This window comes from Sebastes fasciatus, chromosome 5, assembly GCF_043250625.1.
Source record: "Sebastes fasciatus isolate fSebFas1 chromosome 5, fSebFas1.pri, whole genome shotgun sequence".
NCBI lineage: Eukaryota > Metazoa > Chordata > Actinopteri > Perciformes > Sebastidae > Sebastes > Sebastes fasciatus.
Window position 1 is genome coordinate 23538271 of NC_133799.1, and position 22124 is coordinate 23560394.

Consider the following 22124-nt stretch of genomic DNA (forward strand, 5'->3'; position numbering starts at 1 on the left):
AAAAAGCAAGAGATTTTGCAATGCACACGTGCTGCTCACGTGTCCTGTGTGGCCCGTGCGTGACTAGTAACACCTGTGCTTTTCCTACTATGACAAGTCAAAATGTCTGCTGTGAAAAAAAGGCCTATCAGTATGCTGTCAGTATATGGATGTCTTATTCAGTTCAGGCAGGCAGCCTGTGCTGTGTTCATTGTGGTCATGGTGTTAGTGTGTCCATTGCTGCTCTGAAGAGGAAACAATGGTAATGCATGATATAAAAACTGTCAAAAATTATTACTGAACAACAGCTCTTGAAGACTTAAGCGAGAGAGTATTACGTTACAGTTGAGGTTTCAGTGAGCCAGGCGGTAGTTCATGCACATCTCTGCAAGATGCAAAAAGAAAAGACAAAAAAAAGAGGAATCCGGTCACCACCTCCAGTCATTCGGTCTCTTTCGTTTAGCCGTCCTCTTCCTCTAAAAAATGTTTTCACTCAAACCTCGTCTCACTAAAGAGTTCTGGTTTCAGGTCAACACTAACTGTTCTGAAAGAAGTCACTGCAGTCAATTTTGACTGCACTCAGAGTCAACTTCCCTCCAAAATCCAGCGGCTCTATGAAGCTGTTGTGACTGGGGAAGAAACCCAGCATTTCTACAAACTCATCCTCTTCATCTTCCTCCTCCTCCTCCTCTTGCTGATCCTCCTCGTCCATACCTCCCGGCTCGTGTGATGAGATGTAGTCGACGGTTGTGTTGGTGTCCAGAGAGGTCTGCGTGTGGTCGGAGCTGTCGGAGTCGTGGGAGAAGCTCTTGATGTAGGTGGTCAGAGGGTAGAGCAGCGTGACCGGCTCCGTCTCGGGGCTCAGGCCGGTTTGAGGTGGGAGCTGCGAGGAGTCGTCTGTAGGTGCGCAGATGTCACTGTTCTGCTTGGGCAGCTCCTCCACGTCCACCAGGATGGGCTCTTCTTCCTCCGCGGTTACACTGGAGTTGCTCAGCTGCAGCTGGAGGTTCATCTTACCCTGTTTTGAATGAGGAGATACAGGCGTAAACTATGACCAGAGAGTTGCAATTTACAGTAGTTTGAAGCGCGTGTCTGTCCAGAACAAGCTGCTAGACTTGGCCCCCAGAAGTTCTGCTTGCAGCACTGTCGAGAACCGGCTGCTTGTACCCGCCAAGTGTGAAGTTGATTGGCCGAATGGCTCTCGAGATATGCGAAGGGGAGTCATATACAGTATACATAAACAAACAGAGAATACTTCCTTTATAGTTAAATGATAATACTGCTACAGCGCCACCGATTGGCCAAATGGCACTAAATTTACCATGGTCACTCAGACATCATATCTACACATGTCCACCAAATGTGATGGCAATAACACAAAGCGTTCAGGAGATATGAATTAGGAGGACCATGACAGTTTGCCACCCAGTACGGTCACTGATGTGTTCAAAATATGTAAATCTTTGGAGGCCGATGTCCAATTTACAAATGGGTAGGTATATTACATTAAGATCTACAAGCCAAATGCCAATTACACAATCATCCGGACAAAGACAAGCTACTTTATGTAATGCTAAACAACACGTTGGCTAATACTGCATATTTTATCTACCCGTATCTTGCAAAATGAAACCCATAACATTAACCTACCTTTGTGTCTGACTGTATGCTATATATACTAAAATTCAGCTTTTGAATCTTATTCACTGTGCAGTGTTTTGTGTTATCTTTTGACACTTGCAGTAAGCAGCCAGCGGATGGCACTCTTACCCTTAACCCTCCAACACTGGCCGACTCACTGTCAGTGACGTCACATTCCCCATTCCCTATAGCAAACCTGTATAGTCCGAAGATGTTCTGTACCAAATGTAGTGACGATTGCTAAAAATTTGTAGGACGAGCAGCAAAAAAATCTGATGTGGACAAAAATTAGAAATGGCGGAAAAATCAGTCTAGACGCAAATGGGCGTGGACCCACGAAATCCAGGCCACCATCTGGCCAAATTGCACCACATTTGACACCGCACATCCTGAGTATTACACCCGCCAAGTGTGAAGTCGATCGAATGAGCGGTTCACGACATATATGATAAAGGGACGGACAGAGATTCCTTGCTTTATATTTATATATTATACTATGTATTATATAGATTACCTTCTCCTGGGTGCACTCTTTTGCCCACTTGCTGTTTGCAGGATCTGGCACAACATCGAGCATGAGGCACTGGAAATACACCCAGAACCTGAGGGGGAGAACGTGGGAAACAATATGGCATTGAAATGGTAACATAATATTTGTATTGTGTGTTTTCTGCTGAGCTGTAAAGGAACAAAACTGAAAGGTGTGAGCTTGTTAGTTGCTTTCACCTATAAATCCATATAAAGCTGCTGTTGCTCACATACCTCTGCTTTAGAGCTGAACTGTGATACAGACACACCAGAAACATCACGATCGGGGCGACGACTGCACACACCAGTAGGGGGGATAGTTGGGTCTCCTCTGCAACAGAGACAGGGAAACAGGGAGATGTGAGATTGCAGCGTCTATATTTGTCTCCTCTGGTAAAGCCAGTAAAAAAAACAGACAATACAGCATTTCATAATAATATCATAAGAGACAAATTAACAAAAAGACTATTCCAAAATGTTGAACTATTCCTTTAAAGGAACTTGGATAGCTGCTTACCCTGGATGAAGAACTTGACCTTTTGACCTACAGGGCCTTCTCCTGTAGCAGTTGACGCAGTCATCCACAGGCTGTAGACTTCTGGAGACAGGTCTTTGATGATGCGCATCCTCTCTGATGCTGGTATAGAGTCTGAAATATACATTTATATACACACACAGCAGAGGAAGGTTACTCATGTGACCAGGAGGCGATTTGTACATTTTTAACAGGCGGGCTGGACCCTGTTTTTTTCGTTCAAACTTGACTAGCAAACCGCCACATAAACGACTCTTTTGGTTTTTTATTTTCTAATATCCAAAAGCTTTATTCACAACGTTGATATTCAAATTATTATCATTAATAACTAACAGAAACATTGCATGCAGTCCACCTTCTCTCTCTCTCTCTTCCCGATGTGGCGCTCAGTCTCTGTAAGTGTCTCAATCCTCAGTACAAAAGTCAAAATTTATTGAAAAAAGATTGATGTCATCCTTTCCCAAATTCCCAATATGTTTTTAATCTAACGAAATATTCAGCTTCAAGCCATATTTGTTGTCATTTAATCTTTTAAAAACAACATTCATTGTTGTCAAAAACCTGTATGTGTATTAACGGGGCGGTGTAGCAGTCTAACTTTGACCATCTTTCTAAAAAAACTAGGCGGAGATGTATAGCGGAGATTATTTTTATGAGCGTGCTCTGCATGTAATCTGATATTCAATTATGTTCAACGTGTTTATTATATCTAGGCCTCTATCTTTATATGTTTCATAGGCTATGCAATGCTGTCAGAATATGTAATATGTTTCTGTGGAAATAAGGCTTTGATTGAGGAAAAAAAACACATTTGGTATTGTTTGGTACACGCACAATTTGTATGTTTTTTTTCTAATTACGATTAATCGATTGATTAATCGTTAATGTTATCAATGATGTACTAAGGAAAGCGCTTACAATTTGCATCACAAACCTCAAAGGATCAATGAGTCAGGCAGACTAGACTAACATATTCAACATACCCCCGCACTCTGTCTGCTGCTAGTGGATGGAGAGCGGGGGATGGGAGGTTAATAAAGGGGGATGGTTGGATGGTTGCATCTAAAGAGTTCATGCTACAAAGCGCACACCATCACCTCAGTGTACAAGAGGTTTCAGTGAAGATAAATGGTTCTTACAAGGCTGCCGGTGTCCGCTGCCGTCCTCTAAATAGATGGTATACTGGGTGACACAACCCCCACGCTGACCCCTGGGAATCTCTATCCAGGTCACCTTCACTTGGTTTCCCTCCACCGTCTCTTGGACCGATGGACCGGCTGCCGGGGCTGCAAACAACAAGCAGAAGCCAGAAAAAAGACTGCTCAACAGGACGGATGAAAAAGGAATAATTGAAACAATTTAATACTCCTGTTACTGACTGAATATCTCTTCTTGGATCTTACCTGATTCCAAAGTGGTGACTCCTGTAAATCTGGTCCTGCTCACTGAGCTCCCGTTATAGAAAACATGTACTGCTCCCTCGTAGCACTCATATGGCTTAATACCTGCATAGAGACAGATAGAAAAACAACAGTATGGAAGAGGTAAAAGAGAGAGTCGGCTTTGTTGATGCCTCTAAAGATTGACTGAGTAAATCACTAAAAGTTGTTTCTGACATTGAGTCAAATGCCTGTCAGCATTATAAACAGCATTATAAGCATCCTGGCTTATTGGTACGCCAGCCAGAGTATGCAGGTCAAATGGGGCAATAGAGCCTCAGCTCCCTTTAGTGTTGGCAATGAGGTAGGACGCGGGAGGCTACTTTCACCAGCCATCTTTAACAAGTGAACGTGTACATAAATGATTTATCTGACCAACTAAGAGGCTGTGAAACTTATGCATCTTATGCATGTTAAAGATCTGGCTATTCTCTCTCCTAGCAGTGCTGCTGAATATAATGCTCCAAGTATGGGGTCAAACATGATGTGCAATACGATGCTAAAAAGAGTGTTGTTATGATATGTAGAACAAAAGAGGATAAAGACCTCAACTTTCCAGATTTATATCTATCAGGGCAAGTTTTATGTGTTTATAATAAAACAAAATATCTGGGGCTCTTCATTACAGATCACATGTCTGATGATGATGACATGTATAGGCAGTGCCGTATAATATATGCTCAAGCTAACATTGTCAACAAGATCAGCCATCTTTATATATATATATATATAATAACGTGTTAACGCAAAATTGTTTTAACGCCAATTATTTCTTTAACGTATTAACGCAATCGATCTTTCAGAGGTTGTAGCGGGCTAGCCAAATTTTGTCTACGCTAAATTTTGGCGAGGAAAAACTGGCATTGCCATTTTCAAAGGGGTCCCTTGACCTCTGACCTCAAGATATGTGAATGTAAATGGGTTCTATGAGTACCCACGAGTCTCCCCTTTACAGACATGCCCACTTTATGATAATCACATGCAGTTTGGGGCAAGTCATAGTCAAGTCAGCACACTGACACACTGACAGCTGTTGTTATAACAGATAAAAAAAAGAAAAAATGCGATTAACTATGGACAATCATGAACTGTAAGTCTCCATGTCCCACCTGTTACAACAGCATGGTTGTCATTCCTGCCCAGTCTGAGCCATCTGAGCTCCTCCAGCTTGTGGTCCTCTGGGTACCACTCCACCACGTACACTGCATGAAGCGGTGCAGCGTCAGGCTTTCTCCAGGAGATGGCGACACTGTGGTTGTCTGCAGTTACTTGCACGTCTTGAGGGGGCTCGAACTGCTGCCTGACCTTCACTACAAGAGAGAATCACACCAACGTCACCCTCAGTATTACTAATGCATCTGATATTTAACCTCTTAACATTACTGTTCACCCACAACAAGAGGTGCATTCTGGCTTCATGCAGCTAAGGACATAATAACAAGCATTCACTCATCAAAAAGAAGTGCTATCAGAATACTTCTTTTAAACGTAGAATAAGAGAGTATACTTTCAGTTTTCTTTTTATATACTTATCAGAGCTATACTTAACAAAAGTATACTTAAGTATACTTGGCTTATACTGACAAGCGTCTAAGGATATTTGGCTTATAGGCCTACTTGTACTTGATCTTTGATTGATATACTTAAGTATAATTAAGTATTTTTGCCTTATAGGCCCAGAGAAAGGTATACTTGGCTTGTTGTTGTGCTTCCTTTTTGATAGAGTAGCCTTTTAAAGTGTGTGAGAGTTTGTAAAAGGATGTTTTGATATGAATTTACTTCAATTCATCAAGAATTTTCTAAGTTTTTGGATTATCCGTTCACCGTGGAGGCGTGCGAAGAACAGCACATTTTATCACAAATCATCAAGTCAAATAGCAAAAAGAACAAGTCTCTTTGGCTAAGTACTATAAGTTAAAGCATACAAAGTGTACTTTCATGAACTAAAAAGCAAAGATGCAAATTGTTTTTGCAAGTCCAAGTCAAGTCTCAAGTCACTGTGTGTGTGACTTAAGTGCGACTCGTGTCCAAGTCGCAGACTCGAGTCCCCATCTCTGCTAAAAAGTGGGCTACAAATATATACAAGTAGCCTAGACTTGAAGTATAAACATTATTAAACTAGTGGTTTACTGAGATTATACTTTAAAGTGTACTTTCATAAACTAAAAAGTGGGCTACAAGTGTAAAACTAGTAAACTATCAGTATATTTATAGTATAGTTGCAGTACAAAATAAAACTTATTTGTAAACTCGTGATGTACTCAAAGTTCACTATTCTTATACTACTTAAAAGTATACTTTTATAAACTAAAAAGTGGGCCAATTTAGTCCCAAGAAGTATTACAAGTAGTACACTTATAAGTATACGACTAGTACGCTGAGTATACCTGGGAAACATTTACTTGAACTTACTTGTTGCCTGTTGGGCTGCAGTTTGCCATGTTATGATTTGAGCATATTGTTTATGCTAAATGCAGTACCTGTGAGGGTTTCTGGACAATATTTGTCATTGTTTTGTGTTGTTAATTGATTTTTAATAATAAATATATACATATATTTGCATAAAGCAGCATATTTGTCCACTCCCATGTTGATAAGAGTATTAAATACTTGACAAATCTCCCTTTAAGGTTAATTTTGAACAGATAAAAACTGTGCGATTAATTGCAATTAAATGTTTTAATCGATTAACAGCCTTATTTGTTTTCAATGAATGAGTGAGTGTTTATAGATCTGACATTTATTAAAAGTTATTCATAATTGATAGACTTTAAAATCCTTTAATAGTGACAAATATCCAATGTGTTACGTTTTCCACTTAAGTATACTTCATAAAATATACTTCAAGGGAAGTTTGCTTTATTTTTGTACCTTTTGTGTGTCGGGTTGTAATCCTGGCAGGAGGGGACGGCCCTTTGGAGTTGCAAGTCCACACCGTCACTTCACAGTCGGCACAGAACGGGACTGAATAATTCCTGGCATCGGCACTAATGTTTGTGACGAACAGCGATCCAGAGTTTCGGCTGTCAACTCTGACTTTATACTCTATGATTTTCCCTCTAGCCGTGGAAACGTTCGGCTCCTGCAGTCAGAAAAATGTTTTTAAAAGTGAATTAATGAGTGACAGAATATATTTGTGTTTATTGAAGGAAAAGAAACAACAATATGAGCAGTATACACCTTGGATTTGTCTTTACAGGATGCTTAAAATCGAATCAATGAGACGACATGTAAGACACATCATTTCTGTTCAGCTCCTCTTTTTCTTGTAAACTGAAACTGTGGCGTCTGCCGTCAGGTTTCACTTATCTCTCGCTGTCTTTATATGTGAAGTTAAATGAGTGTAGGTGTGTGTGTGTGTGGTAAAGGGGTGGGGATGTGCAAGTGTGTGTGCGTGAGAGAGTCACAGCTCAGAAGTGGTCAAGGGTTTGACCTTTAGTTTGTGTAGCAGAAAGTAGTAGTGAAGCAGGAAGATCAGAAAGTGTTACTATGGCGACAACAACCGCACGCCCACACAGATGCAGAGTGAGAGAGGGAACACACGGAGACTACAAACCTTCAAACACATGAAACTGTACGGCAGAGTTGTTATTATGTGTATTATCCTTCACAATCATTCACAAGTTAAACAGTTGAAAAGATTTGAAAACGTACCTTCCAATAAACTCTCAGGGATTTGAAGTCAGAGGCGGGTTCAGCGAACCACACGTCCAACTCTTTAGCAGGAGCTACAACAAGAAAATAATCTGTCATTTGACAATAATACTGAAATCATACATAAGAAGGTCGATAGTTTAGCGTTTGACTTTACAGAACTTTTTTTTTCAATAAATTAGTGAAATACATTTTTATAGAATTGACATTTCTTAAAAGTTATTCCTAATTGATAAACTTTATAATCCTTTAGCCCCTTAAAATTCTGACGGCCTGTAGGCGGGCCAATAGAGTGAAGACATTGCATCATATGAAGCTAGAAAACCTGATGAATCCATCGGTACCAACCACGTCATACTAGCTTGTCGTGAAGGAGGTTAAATAATGCTCCAAACATTCGCTAAATTTTGGCGAGGAAAAACTGTCATGGCCATTTTCAAAGGGGTCCCTTGACCTCTGACCTCAAGATATGTGAATGAAAATGGGTTCTATGGGTACCCACGAGTCTCCCCTTTACAGACATGCCCACTTTATGATAATCACATGCAGTTTGGGGCAAGTCATAGTGAAGTCAGCACACTGACACACTGACAGCTGTTGTTGCCTGTTGGGCTGCAGTTTGCCATGTTATGATTTGAGCATATTTTGTATGCTAAATGCAGTACCTGTGAGGGTTTCTGGACAATATCTGTCATTGTTTTGTGTTGTTAATTGATTTACAATAATAAATATATACATACATTTGCATAAAGCAGCATATTTGTCCACTCCCATGTTGGTAAGAGTATCAAATCCTTGACAAATCTCCCTTTAAGGTACATTTTGAACAGATAAAAAATGCCTGATATCGCAGATTAACCCAATTGTGGAGCCCGATTTTAAAACCTGGTTAGATACAATAGATGTTCATATGCTGAATGAATCTCAGGATAACTGTTATAGGAGTTTTACACAACAGTGTGTTCATAAGAGGCAGAATGGGGAGTTAAACCTCTGTGGGGTCTAATTTACCCGAAACATAAGTAACCTTCATCACCTTCATCGAATCTGCAAGCCCAGTTAGTGGAAGATAGTGTTTTTCACTTTTTTACCCTTTTGGTTTCAATAAGGTCAGGAGAAAAAGGAGAAAGGTATTTAAAGTAAACAATTAATTGATTTTGCAATTATTGGTATATTTTTTACACATACAGCAGTGAAATCTGTGGTACTCCAAACTATGAGAAGATAACGTCAATTTCAACAAAAAAAAAGGTATGATTTCAGATCTGCACACGACTGCACTTTAAAGGATGTTATTACTGACACATGGAAACTAAGCATTTGTTGTGGTAGATTATCTTCCTCAATTATGTTTCAAGGTGATTTTCATACGGTCCTGGATGAAACCAGCGGCTGCCTGGAAGATCAGAAATCACACGTGTGGTTTAGAAACGCCCACTCAGCTGTTAGCGAAAAGAAACGACGCAGGTTACCACAGTAAGCTAACCAATAAGGTTATGAATAATGTGAACGCTGGCACTATAGGTGAGTCAGCGTTAGCTGTGTTAAGTCTGGGAACAACTGAAAGGGTTAGTTTGAATTTTTTTGAAGTGGGGTTGTATGTATACTCCCGTGTTCTGGGAGGTAAAATTACTGTTTTTGTCAATGGAGTCTGGTGGCTTTGAAGAGAGCGATATAACGGCTTCAGTTATCGGTCAGAAAGGGCCGTCTGTTGGCGAGGTAAAAAGCGGCAGAGCAGCGGAAAAACTTATTTTAACCACCTCAAAAAAAGTGTGCCAACCGCCATATGAGTCACTGTAGGTAATACACGCTGACTATGGATAAGATATACGTATATATACGTAGAACGTCATCATGGAGAAAACTACGTCAGGTCACGTGGGAAAAGGTTTTTAGAAGGGTAGAAGGGAAAGCAGCATTTTGACGCTTAAACATATGTACTTGGACCAAAATTTTAATGTAAAGATTTGGATACATAGGGCTGTCAAAGTTAATGCGATAATAACGCGATAATAACGCGTTAACGCAAATTCATTTAGATAGATAGAAGATACTGGCATCATGTGAACCTACAAAACTTAAGGAATCCATCGGTACCAACCATGTCATACAGCTGTTGTTGCCTGTTGGGCTGCAGTTTGCCATGTTATGATTTGAGCATATTTTTTATGCTAAATGCAGTACCTGTGAGGGTTTCTGGACAATATTTGTCATTGTTTTGTGTTGTTAATTGATTCCTAATAATAAATATATACATACATTTGCATAAAGCAGCATATTTGCCCACTCCCATGTTGATAAGAGTATTAAATACTTGACAAATCTCCCTTTAAGGTACATTTTGAACAGATAAAAAATATGCGATTAATTTGCGATTAGATATTTTAATCGATTGACAGCCCCACTATATATATGTAGTAATGTCATCATGCATAAACCTACATCAGGTCAAGTGGAAAACTGGTTTTAGGAAGGCTTGGGAATAACATACGTAATTTGACCAAAATTTTAATGTACGGATTTGAATACATAAGAAACACCACTGGGAAGCTACAGAATGATAATAAAGTCCTCAATAACAGACCAGTCCTTTGATGGTAAACGTAAATACCCTTTACCTTTACACTTTACTGTAACTATCTCTACTGTGACGTCTGTTGCGGGCTGCTAGTGGAAAGCTGATCTTTCACTGTTGCACATTCATGTCTTATACAGCCGGAAAGACACCTTCATATCTTCACACCATCAGGATTTTAAATATGCAGCAATATTTCCCATGAAGCATCTCTGTCTTCTTTACCACTTCCCTTTTCTTCAGTCTGGCTCAGTGTTTAATTGATATTAAATAAGACTAGGGCTGTCTATAGATACAAATATTTAATCGCGATTAATCGCATGATTGTCCATAGTTAATAGCTGTTATTCGCAAACATTTTCTGTTCAAAATGTACCTTAAAGGGAGATTTGTCAAGTATTTAATACTCTTATCAACATGGGAGTGGACAAATATGATACTTTATGCAAATGTATGTATATATTTATTATTGGAAATCAATTAACAACACAAAACAATGACAGATATTATAACTGCAGCCCAACAGGCAACAACAGCTGTCAGTGTGTCAGTATAGCTGACTTGACTATGACTTGCCCCAAACTGCATGTGATTATCATAAAGTGGGCATGTCTGTAAAGGGGAGACTCGTGGGTACCCATAGAACCCATTTACATTCACATATCTTTAGGTCAGAGATCAAGGGACCCCTTTGAAAATGGCCATGCCAGTTTCATAATATCAGCGTAAGCCACTGTGTCTTGTAGACACAGTGGCTTACGTCTTGGCCTGTTTCAGTGGCTTGTAGGGAACCTGCAGACAGTCAGTGGTGAGCTGATAACCTACTGGAAAGGAAACATTACTGTATTATCTGATAGATCCCCACAGAGATACTGTAAATACTCCATTCAGATCTAACTGTTTGTGTGTAGATAAAATGAGCAATGCTTTCACTCAGGAAGTGCAGAAATAGTTTCAGGTTAATACAGGTTTGTTTACCTTCCTCTTGAGTCCAGCTGGAAATGTTTGCGCTCCACTGACTCCACAGGCCGGTGTTGAATTTGGATCTGGCTCTGAAGTGGTACAACGTGTAGGGCTCCAGAGAGGAGATGGACCGATCCTGAACCGAACTCATCTGCAAGTAAAAAAATTTGTGTGTTTTTAAATCTTATTTTTAATTGATTTAAACTCACACATCAATGCTCCAACAACAGAGTAAAATGCCAGTTATGATCACACTGTAAGGACACCTGATAGAGCTCCAATTTCGGCTTGTGTAACAGTGTGAGTTCACCTTCGCGCACATCAACCTGACACTCATATCTGCCTTTGGCTTTGAATCAGCAGAAAAGCTGTGAGGTGACTGTATGTCTTCAAAGGGTTCATTCAAGTTACCTTCTGCAGCCTCTCTTGCAACATCTCAGTGAAAGTCCCGACATTTTCCAACAACAGCTTCTTACCGAGTCTGGAGAAGATGTCCATGTGTGCGTTTCTGCTCTGTACTGGACCTCCAGGTGTTGAGTCCACACAGGCTGCTCCACCGTGATGATGCACTCTCGGGAAGAGCACTCCGGTTGGCCAAGAACAGGAGTCGATGGCATCGCTGCTCACATCAACACAGAGTAGTCAGATAAATTAAAAACAGAAGGCGGTAACACTTCATTTTACAGGTCCGTAAATATCATAGTATTCATTCATTCGTTATCCATAACTGCTTATTCCACCCTGGACAGGTCGCCAGACTATCACAGGGCTGACACATAGAGACAGACAACCATTCACGCTCACATTCACACCTAATTTAGATTCCACAATGAACCTAACCTGCATGTTTTTGGACTGTGGGAGGAAGCCGGAGAACCCGGAGAAAACACACGCTGACGCGAAGAGAACAATAAAGTAATTTTCAATAAATCTTGATGTGAATATTGGGGTAATTTGGCAGTGATTCCAAAGAAATTTCAAATAGGTTACTTGCTAATTATCACCATATTACCATGAAATTTGCGGACCTGTAAAGTGCAGTATTACTCAGAAGTCATGAGTCAACTGTCACAGAGGGCTCACTATATGACCTTTTAGATATTAGATATCAAAGCAGCGGTTGAACAGATAGGATTCCACTGAATCATGACTGGCCATCGGAGGTCGTCATCACTTAGTGGAAAGGAGGAAGGAGGGAGATTATCAACCATCATAAAGTCAAGATTAGATCATAAAAAGAAGGACGCATTTCACTGCAAAGTTGCTTTCAAGTTCCAGTCACGACATCATTGTGACTTCATGCCTTACAAACAAACTGGACACTGTCATAACCAGTGGGCTACCTCCGGGTCTGAAAAGTGAAGCCAATGCTGAAGAGCCTTAAACTGTTATTCTTACTAACAGCCAGCAGGGGGCGACTCCTCTGGTTGCAGAAAGAAGTCTGATTGTATAGAAGTCTATGAGAAAATGAGCCTACTTCTCACTTGATTTATTACCTCAGTAAACATTGTAAACATGAGTTTATGGTCTCAATCGCTAGTTTCAAGTCTTCTTCAATACAGCATGATGTTCATTTAGTAAATTATGGTCCCATTTAAAGTTAAATAGACCATAAAGCAGGGTATACTTTAGGGCGTGGCTACCTTGTGATTGACAGGTCGCTACCACGGCGTTGTCCGGTCTGGGAGTTGTCCGTGTTTTAGTCTTACAACTTTAACCCTTTCACAGTGTGTTTTCAGTTCATGAAAGTTAACTGTAACATTTTGGTCGCCTAAAAATGTTTTATTCAGATGGTTCGGTTGTATTTAGCTCCACCCTCTCGTGTCACTTCTGGTTGCAAAAATACAAGATGGCGACGACCAAAATGTCGAACTCAAGGATTCAAAATGGAAATCCACAAACCAATGGGTGATGTAACGGTGACTACGTCCACATCTTATATACAGTCTATGGTCATAACACATGAAACATGACACGCTCTCCCTGCAAAAGTTTCCAAGCGCCTCACCAAACACTTGACTGATAACGTGCTGCTGTCTTACCGATGTCACTGAGCGTGTAGTTGATGGTGACGGACACTGCAGAGCCCAGAGGGTTTTGGGTTTCGACCCACACAGAGATCAGCCGGACGGAGTGGGACACGTTGAAACCAGCTGATGGTACATCACTTCCCTTACTGGAGACTTTGTGCGCCACTGTTTCATCTGTGTGGTTTCCGGATACAGTTCTAACCCTGAAACACACAAAAAACACGTTTCATTTAACAGTAAACACAAGTATGTATGGTATTATTGTTTAGTTGACTTCACTCACCACAGCATTGAATTATTCCTCAGAAAAGTATCTCGTCCTCGGTTCCAAGTGCAGAAAACAAATCCCCTTTCATTACCTTTGCCCTTGTAGATGCATGAAATGTTTTTAGGGCGCTCCGGTAGATCTGACGGACAAAGATGACGAAGAATTTAATGAAAAGTAATAAACCTAAAACAATCTGCCTAAAAAAGGCATTTAAAAAACCCCAGTTAAAACCGCAGTAATAAATCAGGTCAGGCTGGTCTCATAAACCGTTCGTAGCTGTACCTTCGAAAAGTAATGCATAAAATTCCTAATGTGCAATTCCTAATGTTATCAATTGCATTGCATAAACAGATTGAATCTTTTTCAGTATTGGATGTGGCATTTTAGAATAAAGATGATTCCATGTTAAGGAACAGACATGCTGTACGTGTCAAAAACAAACTTGTGTTTAGTCCTCAATAAGCTCTGTGGTTGGAACTTATTGCATTATTAGCTCTGACACTTAGCCGCACCACGCCTGCAGCATGCAGCCAGCAAGCAGCGTGTACTCTAAGTATAGAAGAGAAAGCAGAACCAGCTCTGACTCTTTTTTTAACAGCTCTTGTGGCTTGAAAATTTACAGTCATGTCTTAAAGGGGACATATCATGATTATTTTCAGTTTCATTCTTGTATTTTGGGTTTCTACTAGAACATGTTTACCTGCTTTAATGTTCAATAAAACACATTATTTTCCTCATACTGTCCGTCTGAATATACCTGTATTCATCCTCTGTCTGAAACGCTCTGTTTTAGCGCCTGTCTCTTTAAGACCCCCTCCTGAAAAAGCCCAGTCTGCTCTGATTGGATCATAAGAAAAATATGGTGCACCGTGCACCTTTGCAAAGGTAGTTCTCAAGCTGTGGAAAACGTGTAATAGACCCACCGGTCCACCAGAGGATAGCGTGTCATGGTACGTGTCCACAGGGGCGTTTGTTATCGCGAGGGATCGCCTTGCTTCCCAGCATTGGACGCTTGATGGGCTACCACTAGACACTAGGCACTCGCCACCCGATTAGATGAATGCTTTCCCTCGTGGGCTGCTGCTCCCAGCTTTCAAACCGGAACCAACATGGTGGCTCGTTTGGAAACTGTCTTCTCTTATATCACGAAAATAGTTCATCAAAATGTGTTTCTGAAAACACTTTAAGGGAGAAATAATCCATGCAGTTGCTGAATCTGTCTTTATTTTGTGGCCAAACGGCAATACTACAACTTCCAACTCAGTTGAGACACCTCCCCTCTTATTTCACAGTTTGTGGGTTGGTAGACACTCCAGATACCCAAATGTATTTAAAAAGTGAGTTTTTCATGATATGTCCCCTTTAATAAAAGTCTCATCTTATGCACCATGCACTGTAAAACATCCTGCATTCCTTTTTTTAGAGAATTATATAGTCCACTAAATGTGTTCATAAAGAAACTTTTCATGAGGATAGATGTGTCAGAAAGAGATGTTTGGTGTCATACTCACATCCAGCTGAGATGTCCAGTCCACAGGGGTCCAGAGGTGGAGGACACTTACACTGACAGCTGTATGTCCTGTTCTTGGTTATGTTTGCCACTTTAAAATATATAGTTGTTAAATTTAACTCTTTGTGGCTCTGTAGTGTGGGCGGATGGTCGCTGCTCATGGATCCTTTGCACTTGCAGTTAAAGGTGCAGTACACCTTGAAACTGGAGCCTCGCTGCACCACATGACCAGCGCTGGACCAGATGGTACAGGATTTCTCACCTGAGAAGCAGAAATGATGACTTGATTTAAGCTGCATTGTTCATATCGTGTAGATATGTGAATGTAATGTCGTGGATTTGTTGAATTTGGAGCAGGTGAGGACATTTAATTCTGCACACCTACGTTACATAAAACACTTCATCCTTATGCAGATGCACAATTTATTTACAAACATCACTGACAAAAGGTTTTTCTTATGCATCCACTGACTTTTATCACCAAATAGCAGGTGGAGAAGTATTCAGATTCTTTACTTAAGAAAAGTGGTATCATCAAAACTAAAAAACCTAAGTAATCCATTGGTACCAACCATGTCATACTAGCTTATTGCGAAAATAACGCTTCAAACTTACGTTAAACTTTGGCGAGGAAAAGCTAGCATGGCCATTTTCAAAGGGGTCCCTTGACCTCTGACCTCAAGATATGTGAATGAAAATGGGTTCTATGGGTACCCACGAGTCTCCCCTTTACAGACATGCCCACTTTATGATAATCACATGCAGTTTGGGGCAAGTCATAGTCAAGTCAGCACACTGACACACTGACAGCTGTCGTTGCCTGTTGGGCTGCAGTTTGCCATGTTATGATTTGAGCATATTTTTTATGCTAAATGCAGTACCTGTGAGGGTTTCTGGACAATATTTGTCATTGTTTTGTGTTGTTTATTGATTTCCAGTAATAAATATATACATACATTTGCATAAAGCAGCATATTTGCCCACTCCCATGTTGATAAGAGTATTAAATACTTGATAAATCTCCCTTTATTTATTTTTTTATACTTTATTTTCCCCTTTTTTCAAGGCTGTTTTCATATATGCAATCCACTGTTTGTAATTACAACAGTCCATGAAGTCTATTTTAAGTAGATGAGCTTACAGACAAACCCATCAAGTACACTATAGAGAAAACAACCTCAACATTCAAAACCAAAACAAAACCAAGAAAAGAAATAACAACAATAATAATGACAAAAAGAAAGAGTAGAGTTAACAAAGCAAACAAAAAAAACAAAAAAAAAATGTCAAATGACAAATCTCCCTTTAAGGTACTTTTTGAACAGATAAAAAAAACGTGCAATTAATCACAATTAACTATTTTAATCGATTGACAGCCCTAGTTAAAATGTACCTTTACATGAATATAAATATGTGTGTAGACATGCAGGAGTCAGATCTCACCTATGCAGAGCTGCACAGCCAGCAGCACAGAGACAGCAGAGAAGATGGTCCATGTTTGGGACATTGTGAGCCGTAACCTGCAGGATCTCAACAACAAATGTGAGTGTGAGATAACATTATCTGCTCAAAAACTCTGAAAAACTGTTATATTCTTATATGTATGTTTTTGCTCTAGATGCCAGCTTACAGCCCTACTTGGACCAGATAAATCAGATCGAGGAGCAGGTGTCTTCACTTGAACAGGCTGCCTACAAACTGGACGCGTACTCCAAGAAACTGGGTAAGACTTTAATGTACAGAAGTGTGCATGCATAATAATAGAGCTGCAACGCTTAATCTAAAAAAAACAGAACAGAATGACATAAAACAACATAAAGAACATCTGTGAGGTCACCCTCCAGCAACCATCAAAAAAGACATGATATAATATAAGATACATCCAGTGGTGGAAGAAGTACTCAGGGTAAATCTACACTGTGGTTTTGTTACTTTTACTCAAGTAAAAGCTCTGTTACAAGTAAAAGTCCTGAATTTTACTTATGTAAAAGTACAAAAGTATCAGCATCAAAAAGTACCAAAAGTAAAAGTACTAATTATGCAGAGTGGTCCATTTCAGAATAATGCATATTATATGATTGAATTATAATTATTGATGCATTAAAATGTACATTACTTTAATGTTGAAGCTGGTAAAAGTGGATTATATACACTGCTGGGTGGCTTGTGAATTTCACCATGGGATCAATGAAGTCTTATCTTTATCGAATTTAATGCATCATAATTTATTTGTTAATAATATTTTGCATTATTAATCTGAATCTGCAAAGTAACTAACTTTATTAAATAAAATGTAGTGGAGTAAAAAGTACACTATTTCCTTCTGAGATGTAGTGGAGTAGAAATATAAAGTAGCAGAAAATGGAAATACTCAAGTAAAAGTACAAGTTCCTTAAAACTGTACTCAAGTACAGTACGTAAGTAAATGTACTTAATTACTTTCCACCACTGGCTATATCTGAGAAAAAACAAACCCGTCCCTTGTCATGAACACACATCCTACATCCAAAACTGTCAATATGCTTACTTTGCTTGACTAGGTTTGATGAATGTCTTGTTTTTCTTTGTCAATGAGAGCTCACTCCACCCATGACAGCAGAAACATAATAACCTCTCTTTCTATTTGCTGCCTATTTTGTCTGCTATGTGTCGCACGGACCAATAATAGTACAACCACCTCCATCAGCTCATATTGCAAAGCATGATGTAGTCTACCAGCAGATGGTGCTATGACACCACAAACAATCCCTCACCTAAATATTTCAACGTTACAGCTCACAAAGAGACAGCCAAACATCACCAGCCTGTGTTGCATTTGGACTTTAATGGTCCCATATTGTAAAAAGTGAGATTTTCATGTCTTTTATATTATAAAGCAGGTTTAAGTGCTATATAAATACTGTTAAACTATCAAAACGCTCAATATACGGAGAAATACACAGCCCGTATTCAGAAATTGTGCATTTGAAACAAGCCGTTAGGATTTCTGTCCATTTGTGATGTCACAAATATACAATATTTAGATCATTACACGGTTTTAAACAAACATTTTAAATGTGTCCCAGTTATTTCCTGTTGCAGTGTATGTAAATAACGTCAGCTGACAGGAAGTAAACATGGACCCAAACTGTTGCCTAGCAACACAATCTTGTTGAAATGCACTAAAACGGAGCGTTACAGACAGAGGGTGAATACAGGTATATTCAGGCAGACAGTATGAGGAAAATAAAGTTTTTTTTTAAACATTACAGCATGTAAACATGTTCTAGTGGAAACATAAAATACAAGTATGAACCTGAAAATGAGCACAATATGGGACCTTTAAGCAGCCATTATCTGCGGAGTGATCACATCCCTGTGTTTTCTTTTCTTTTCTTTACAGAGGCCAGATTCAAAAAACTGGAGAAGCGATGAGGAGGGGAAGAAGTTATGAGAGTTATGGACGCCTTCTCACCTTCTTTAACCCTGCTGCCTCGCCTTCCTCCTCCTCCCTGCCAGCGGAGCCAGGAGCTGCGGGGAGGATGTGAACTGAGACTGAAACAACAAACAGTCAGAGCCACTTTGACACCTAGAAAGGACCCAGGAGGAAGCAGCTGAAGGCACATGAATTAGTACCGCAGTGCTCGGCTTAGATTTAACTCCAGTATCACCGATTTTGGCAGCGGTCGTGCAGCCAAGATGAACCAGAGCGTGTGGTCGGTACCCACATACTTCTGCAGATCAACTTTATGATGAATACATCTGCCTAATTACTAGCATATCTTCACTGAGTGGTGGAATCAGATTACACTAATTCACTACTAAACATAAAGAAACAGATTGGCAGAGACTTGTACCACCGGATATAAGAACACTTCTGTCATATGTAGATATTTACACGATGAAGCATGCTCATAGATGTGTTTTAATAAAGTCCCAGCCTTCTTATTCTGATCATTCAGGCAACCAACCTATTGACAGATAGTAATATTCCACTTAGTAATAGTAGTCTGACATGTACATTGGGGTTATTTGATGTTACACATGTATTTGTCTGAGCAGTGTGAATATACTGAACACAAACTGGTTAATTTATAGAGAGATTGCTACAAAAAAAGGTCACCGTGTAGAGCAGCTGGAAATCACACTCTGTCTGTAGAGAGTTTAAAGTTTGCAGTTTGATATGAAGAATATTTGATAATGATGAATTATTGTATTCTATCTGGAGATTTTGACACCAACTGAAGTTTTTTTTTTTAAATAAACCTGATGATGTGCATATCATTGCATGACTGTTTCCTTAAAGGGGATATGTCATGAAAAACTCACTTTATCACTTTTTTTGAACATTAAAGTGTCAGTAGGCAGTATATATTTTTGGCATCATTGGGCAAAAATTCCATAATAACCTTTCAGCATGTTGTAATTCAAATGTTCTGAGAGAAAACTAGACTTCTGCACCTCCTCATGGCTCCGGCGTCACAAACTTTCTCATTTTACAGCTAAACCGTGCACTACAAGATGATTCTGAAAACATTTCAGTAGAGAAATAGGCATTAATGTAACAGAATATTGATTCATATTTGATCAGCGCGGCCTAGTTTGACCATTTGGTCGGAGTTTGCGAGTGATTGACAGCCGGCTCTCATAGACAGCAGATTGACAGCAGACCTCAGATCAGCTCTTACTGCTTGTTTTTCTCCGGTATGTGAAATCTTGCAGATGCCGTTAGGACACCGGAGGACACATGATTTTTTTTCAGGTTACCTGTTTCACGTACTACTGTCACGATATGGTGACCGTTTTATAAGAATAACTTTTTTTAATCATATTTGCTCCAAACTCGCCTACTTCAGTTTTAAAGCATGTAAACATATTCTAGTAGAAACCCAAAATACAAGTATGAACCTGAAAATGAACATGATATGTCTCCTTTTAAAAATGAACCTACTCCTGACAGTAGATGGCAGACCTGCACCGTGATAGGGACTGAAATTGATTCATAGTGAATGTATGAAATATTGTGTCTCTGGAGAAACTGCAAAGACAAGAGTGAGACCAAATGGAGGGAAACTGATGACCTATACTTGACAATTCAAAGGGCCGGCTGACTAAAGATGTGTGTGATGCCCTCTGTCTCCTTTCTATTAGCTGTCCCAGAGCAGAACCCAGAGCCCGGTTTGCCATGGGCTACAGATTATCTAAACTGACAGGACCTCCCTCCTGAGAGAGTGTGTGTGCGTGTGTGTTGGGTCGTGCACATCAATGCACGTGTGTATATGTTTGTGCAAGACCTAATCTAAAACAGGTCTCTGTCATTAGTCCAGCTGAGGCCCCGGCACAGAAGGAGCTCATTATTCATACTGTAACATTATTTACTGTTGCACTGTGATCCTTCCATCTCTGCCTTTCCAGAGCCCTGGGGCACGAATCCAGCTCCCCTCCCGAAGGCTCTCAAATTAGCTCTATTAAATGATTTTGGGGTTGTTTTCTAAAAGCTAAATGTGAGTGCCAGGAGGCAGTCAAGCAGAGAAGAGAAGGTAACATAGTAATCATAGGTAAACCTTTTTTTTTCAGTTTGGGAAGTACCGCAAAATTACACCATACTGTTGCAATATAGAGTGTGGAAACGTATTATATTCTGTAGAAAATGTGTGTAATAGTGGTTTTCAGACCTGGTGGATGTAAAGTACAGATTTAAAGTCTACGGTACTGATTAATGGAGCTGTTATGCCAAGAAGAAATGGCATTATTTTTTAGTTTTTACATCTTACCATCTACTCTCCATCTTAAAAAATAAATCGTATTTTCAAAAGAGTGCTGTTATTCTAGGGTGTTGCCTGTGCAGAAAAGGAAGCAGAGAAACAAAAGAAATATACGTCAAAAATGACGTTGCCTCTTGGTAGTAATTACAGGAACGAAAGAGTTTCTTTATCTACTTTTCCATATATTTCCAGCTAATAAGAAAAGTGTTCCCACGTGCCACTGGGTGTATGGAGATTTAATGCCGAAGCATCATTCAGCAGTCAAACACGCATGTTGAGAACAAGTGAGTAATAATTTCATGACTGAACATGTATTCCGCTGATTGTGATTATCTGCATGTGTGTGTATGCATACTGTATCTGTGCAGCGTGCTTAGTTTCATGCAGTACGAGCTGTGAACTTGGTGGTGAGGAGGTTACATACAGTAAGTAAGACATTTTTAGGCGACCAAAATGTTCTAATTAACTTTGACGAACTGAAAACAAACTGTGAAAGGGTTAAAGTTGTAAGACGAAAACATGGACAACTCCCAGACCGGACAACGCTGTGGTAGCGACCTGTCAATCACAAGGTAGCCCCGCCCTAAAGCATCCCCTGCTTTATGGTCTATTTGACTCTAAATGGGACCATAATTTACAAATCTAGTGCAGTGCCCGTTCATGGCGTGCCTGTTCGGAACGGGCCGATTGCTTCGGTCCCAGTAGGCTCCCGATATTGCGGCTTGCAGCGTTGTCGGGGACTCATGCCCGTTTGCGGTGCGTGGCCGTTCAGAGTGTGTAGCCGTTCAGAGTGGGCTGATTGCTTGGCCAGTTGTTCACTTGTAACGTTAGTATATCCAGCATCCAGCAGCAAAACTGAAATGCACTCAATGAACCCGGTCTTCCTGCTGCAGACGACATGCTTGTCTCATGGTACGTGTCCACAGGGGCGTTTTTTATCGTGAGGGGACGCACCGATCCCAGCATTTCGACGCTTGATGGGCTGTCACTAGAAACTCCCCACCTGATTATACGAACGCTTTCCCTCCGTGGGCTGCTGCTCCCAGCTTTCAAACCGGAAACAACACGGTGGCTTGTTTGGAAACTTTTTTTCTCTTATTTCATGAAAATAGTTTGAAGATACGAAGGACATACAGAAAGAGATTCCTCACTTTACAGTTAAATCATGCTGTATTGAAAGACTTGAAACTAGCGATTGAGACCATAAACTCATGTTTACAATGTTTACTGAGGTAATAAATCAAGTGAGAAGTAGGCT

General features: G+C 40.0%; 1 protein-coding gene across 1 annotated transcript; it reads right to left on the bottom strand.

Moving 5' to 3' along the window:
* Positions 1-395: 395 nt before the first annotated feature.
* Positions 396-16629, bottom strand: il12rb2 (interleukin 12 receptor, beta 2a). Its single transcript, XM_074635903.1, has 15 exons — positions 16566-16629; positions 15124-15384; positions 13628-13751; positions 13357-13547; positions 11791-11933; positions 11330-11465; positions 7777-7850; positions 6994-7204; positions 5232-5432; positions 4087-4188; positions 3823-3969; positions 2666-2797; positions 2383-2479; positions 2135-2222; positions 396-997 (listed from the first exon to the last, which is right to left on the bottom strand). Exons 1-15 carry the CDS (start codon positions 16627-16629, stop codon positions 515-517), a joined length of 2454 nt encoding a protein of 817 aa, XP_074492004.1. The 3' UTR covers positions 396-514.
* Between the last annotated feature and the right edge of the window lie 5495 nt (positions 16630-22124).

Bases quoted from the DNA above. Each gene is read 5' to 3' on its own strand.
- il12rb2 (XM_074635903.1), bottom strand. From the start codon at position 16,629: ATGTCCCAAACATGGACCATCTTCTCTGCTGTCTCTGTGCTGCTGGCT. The intron at 13,548-13,627 runs GTGAGTGAAGTC...TGTGTGTTTCAG, and splicing joins AGGAATAATTCAATGCTGTG to GGTTAGAACTGTATCCGGAA. The intron at 7,205-7,776 runs GTACGTTTTCAA...TTCTGACTGCAG, and splicing joins CCCTGAGAGTTTATTGGAAG to GAGCCGAACGTTTCCACGGC.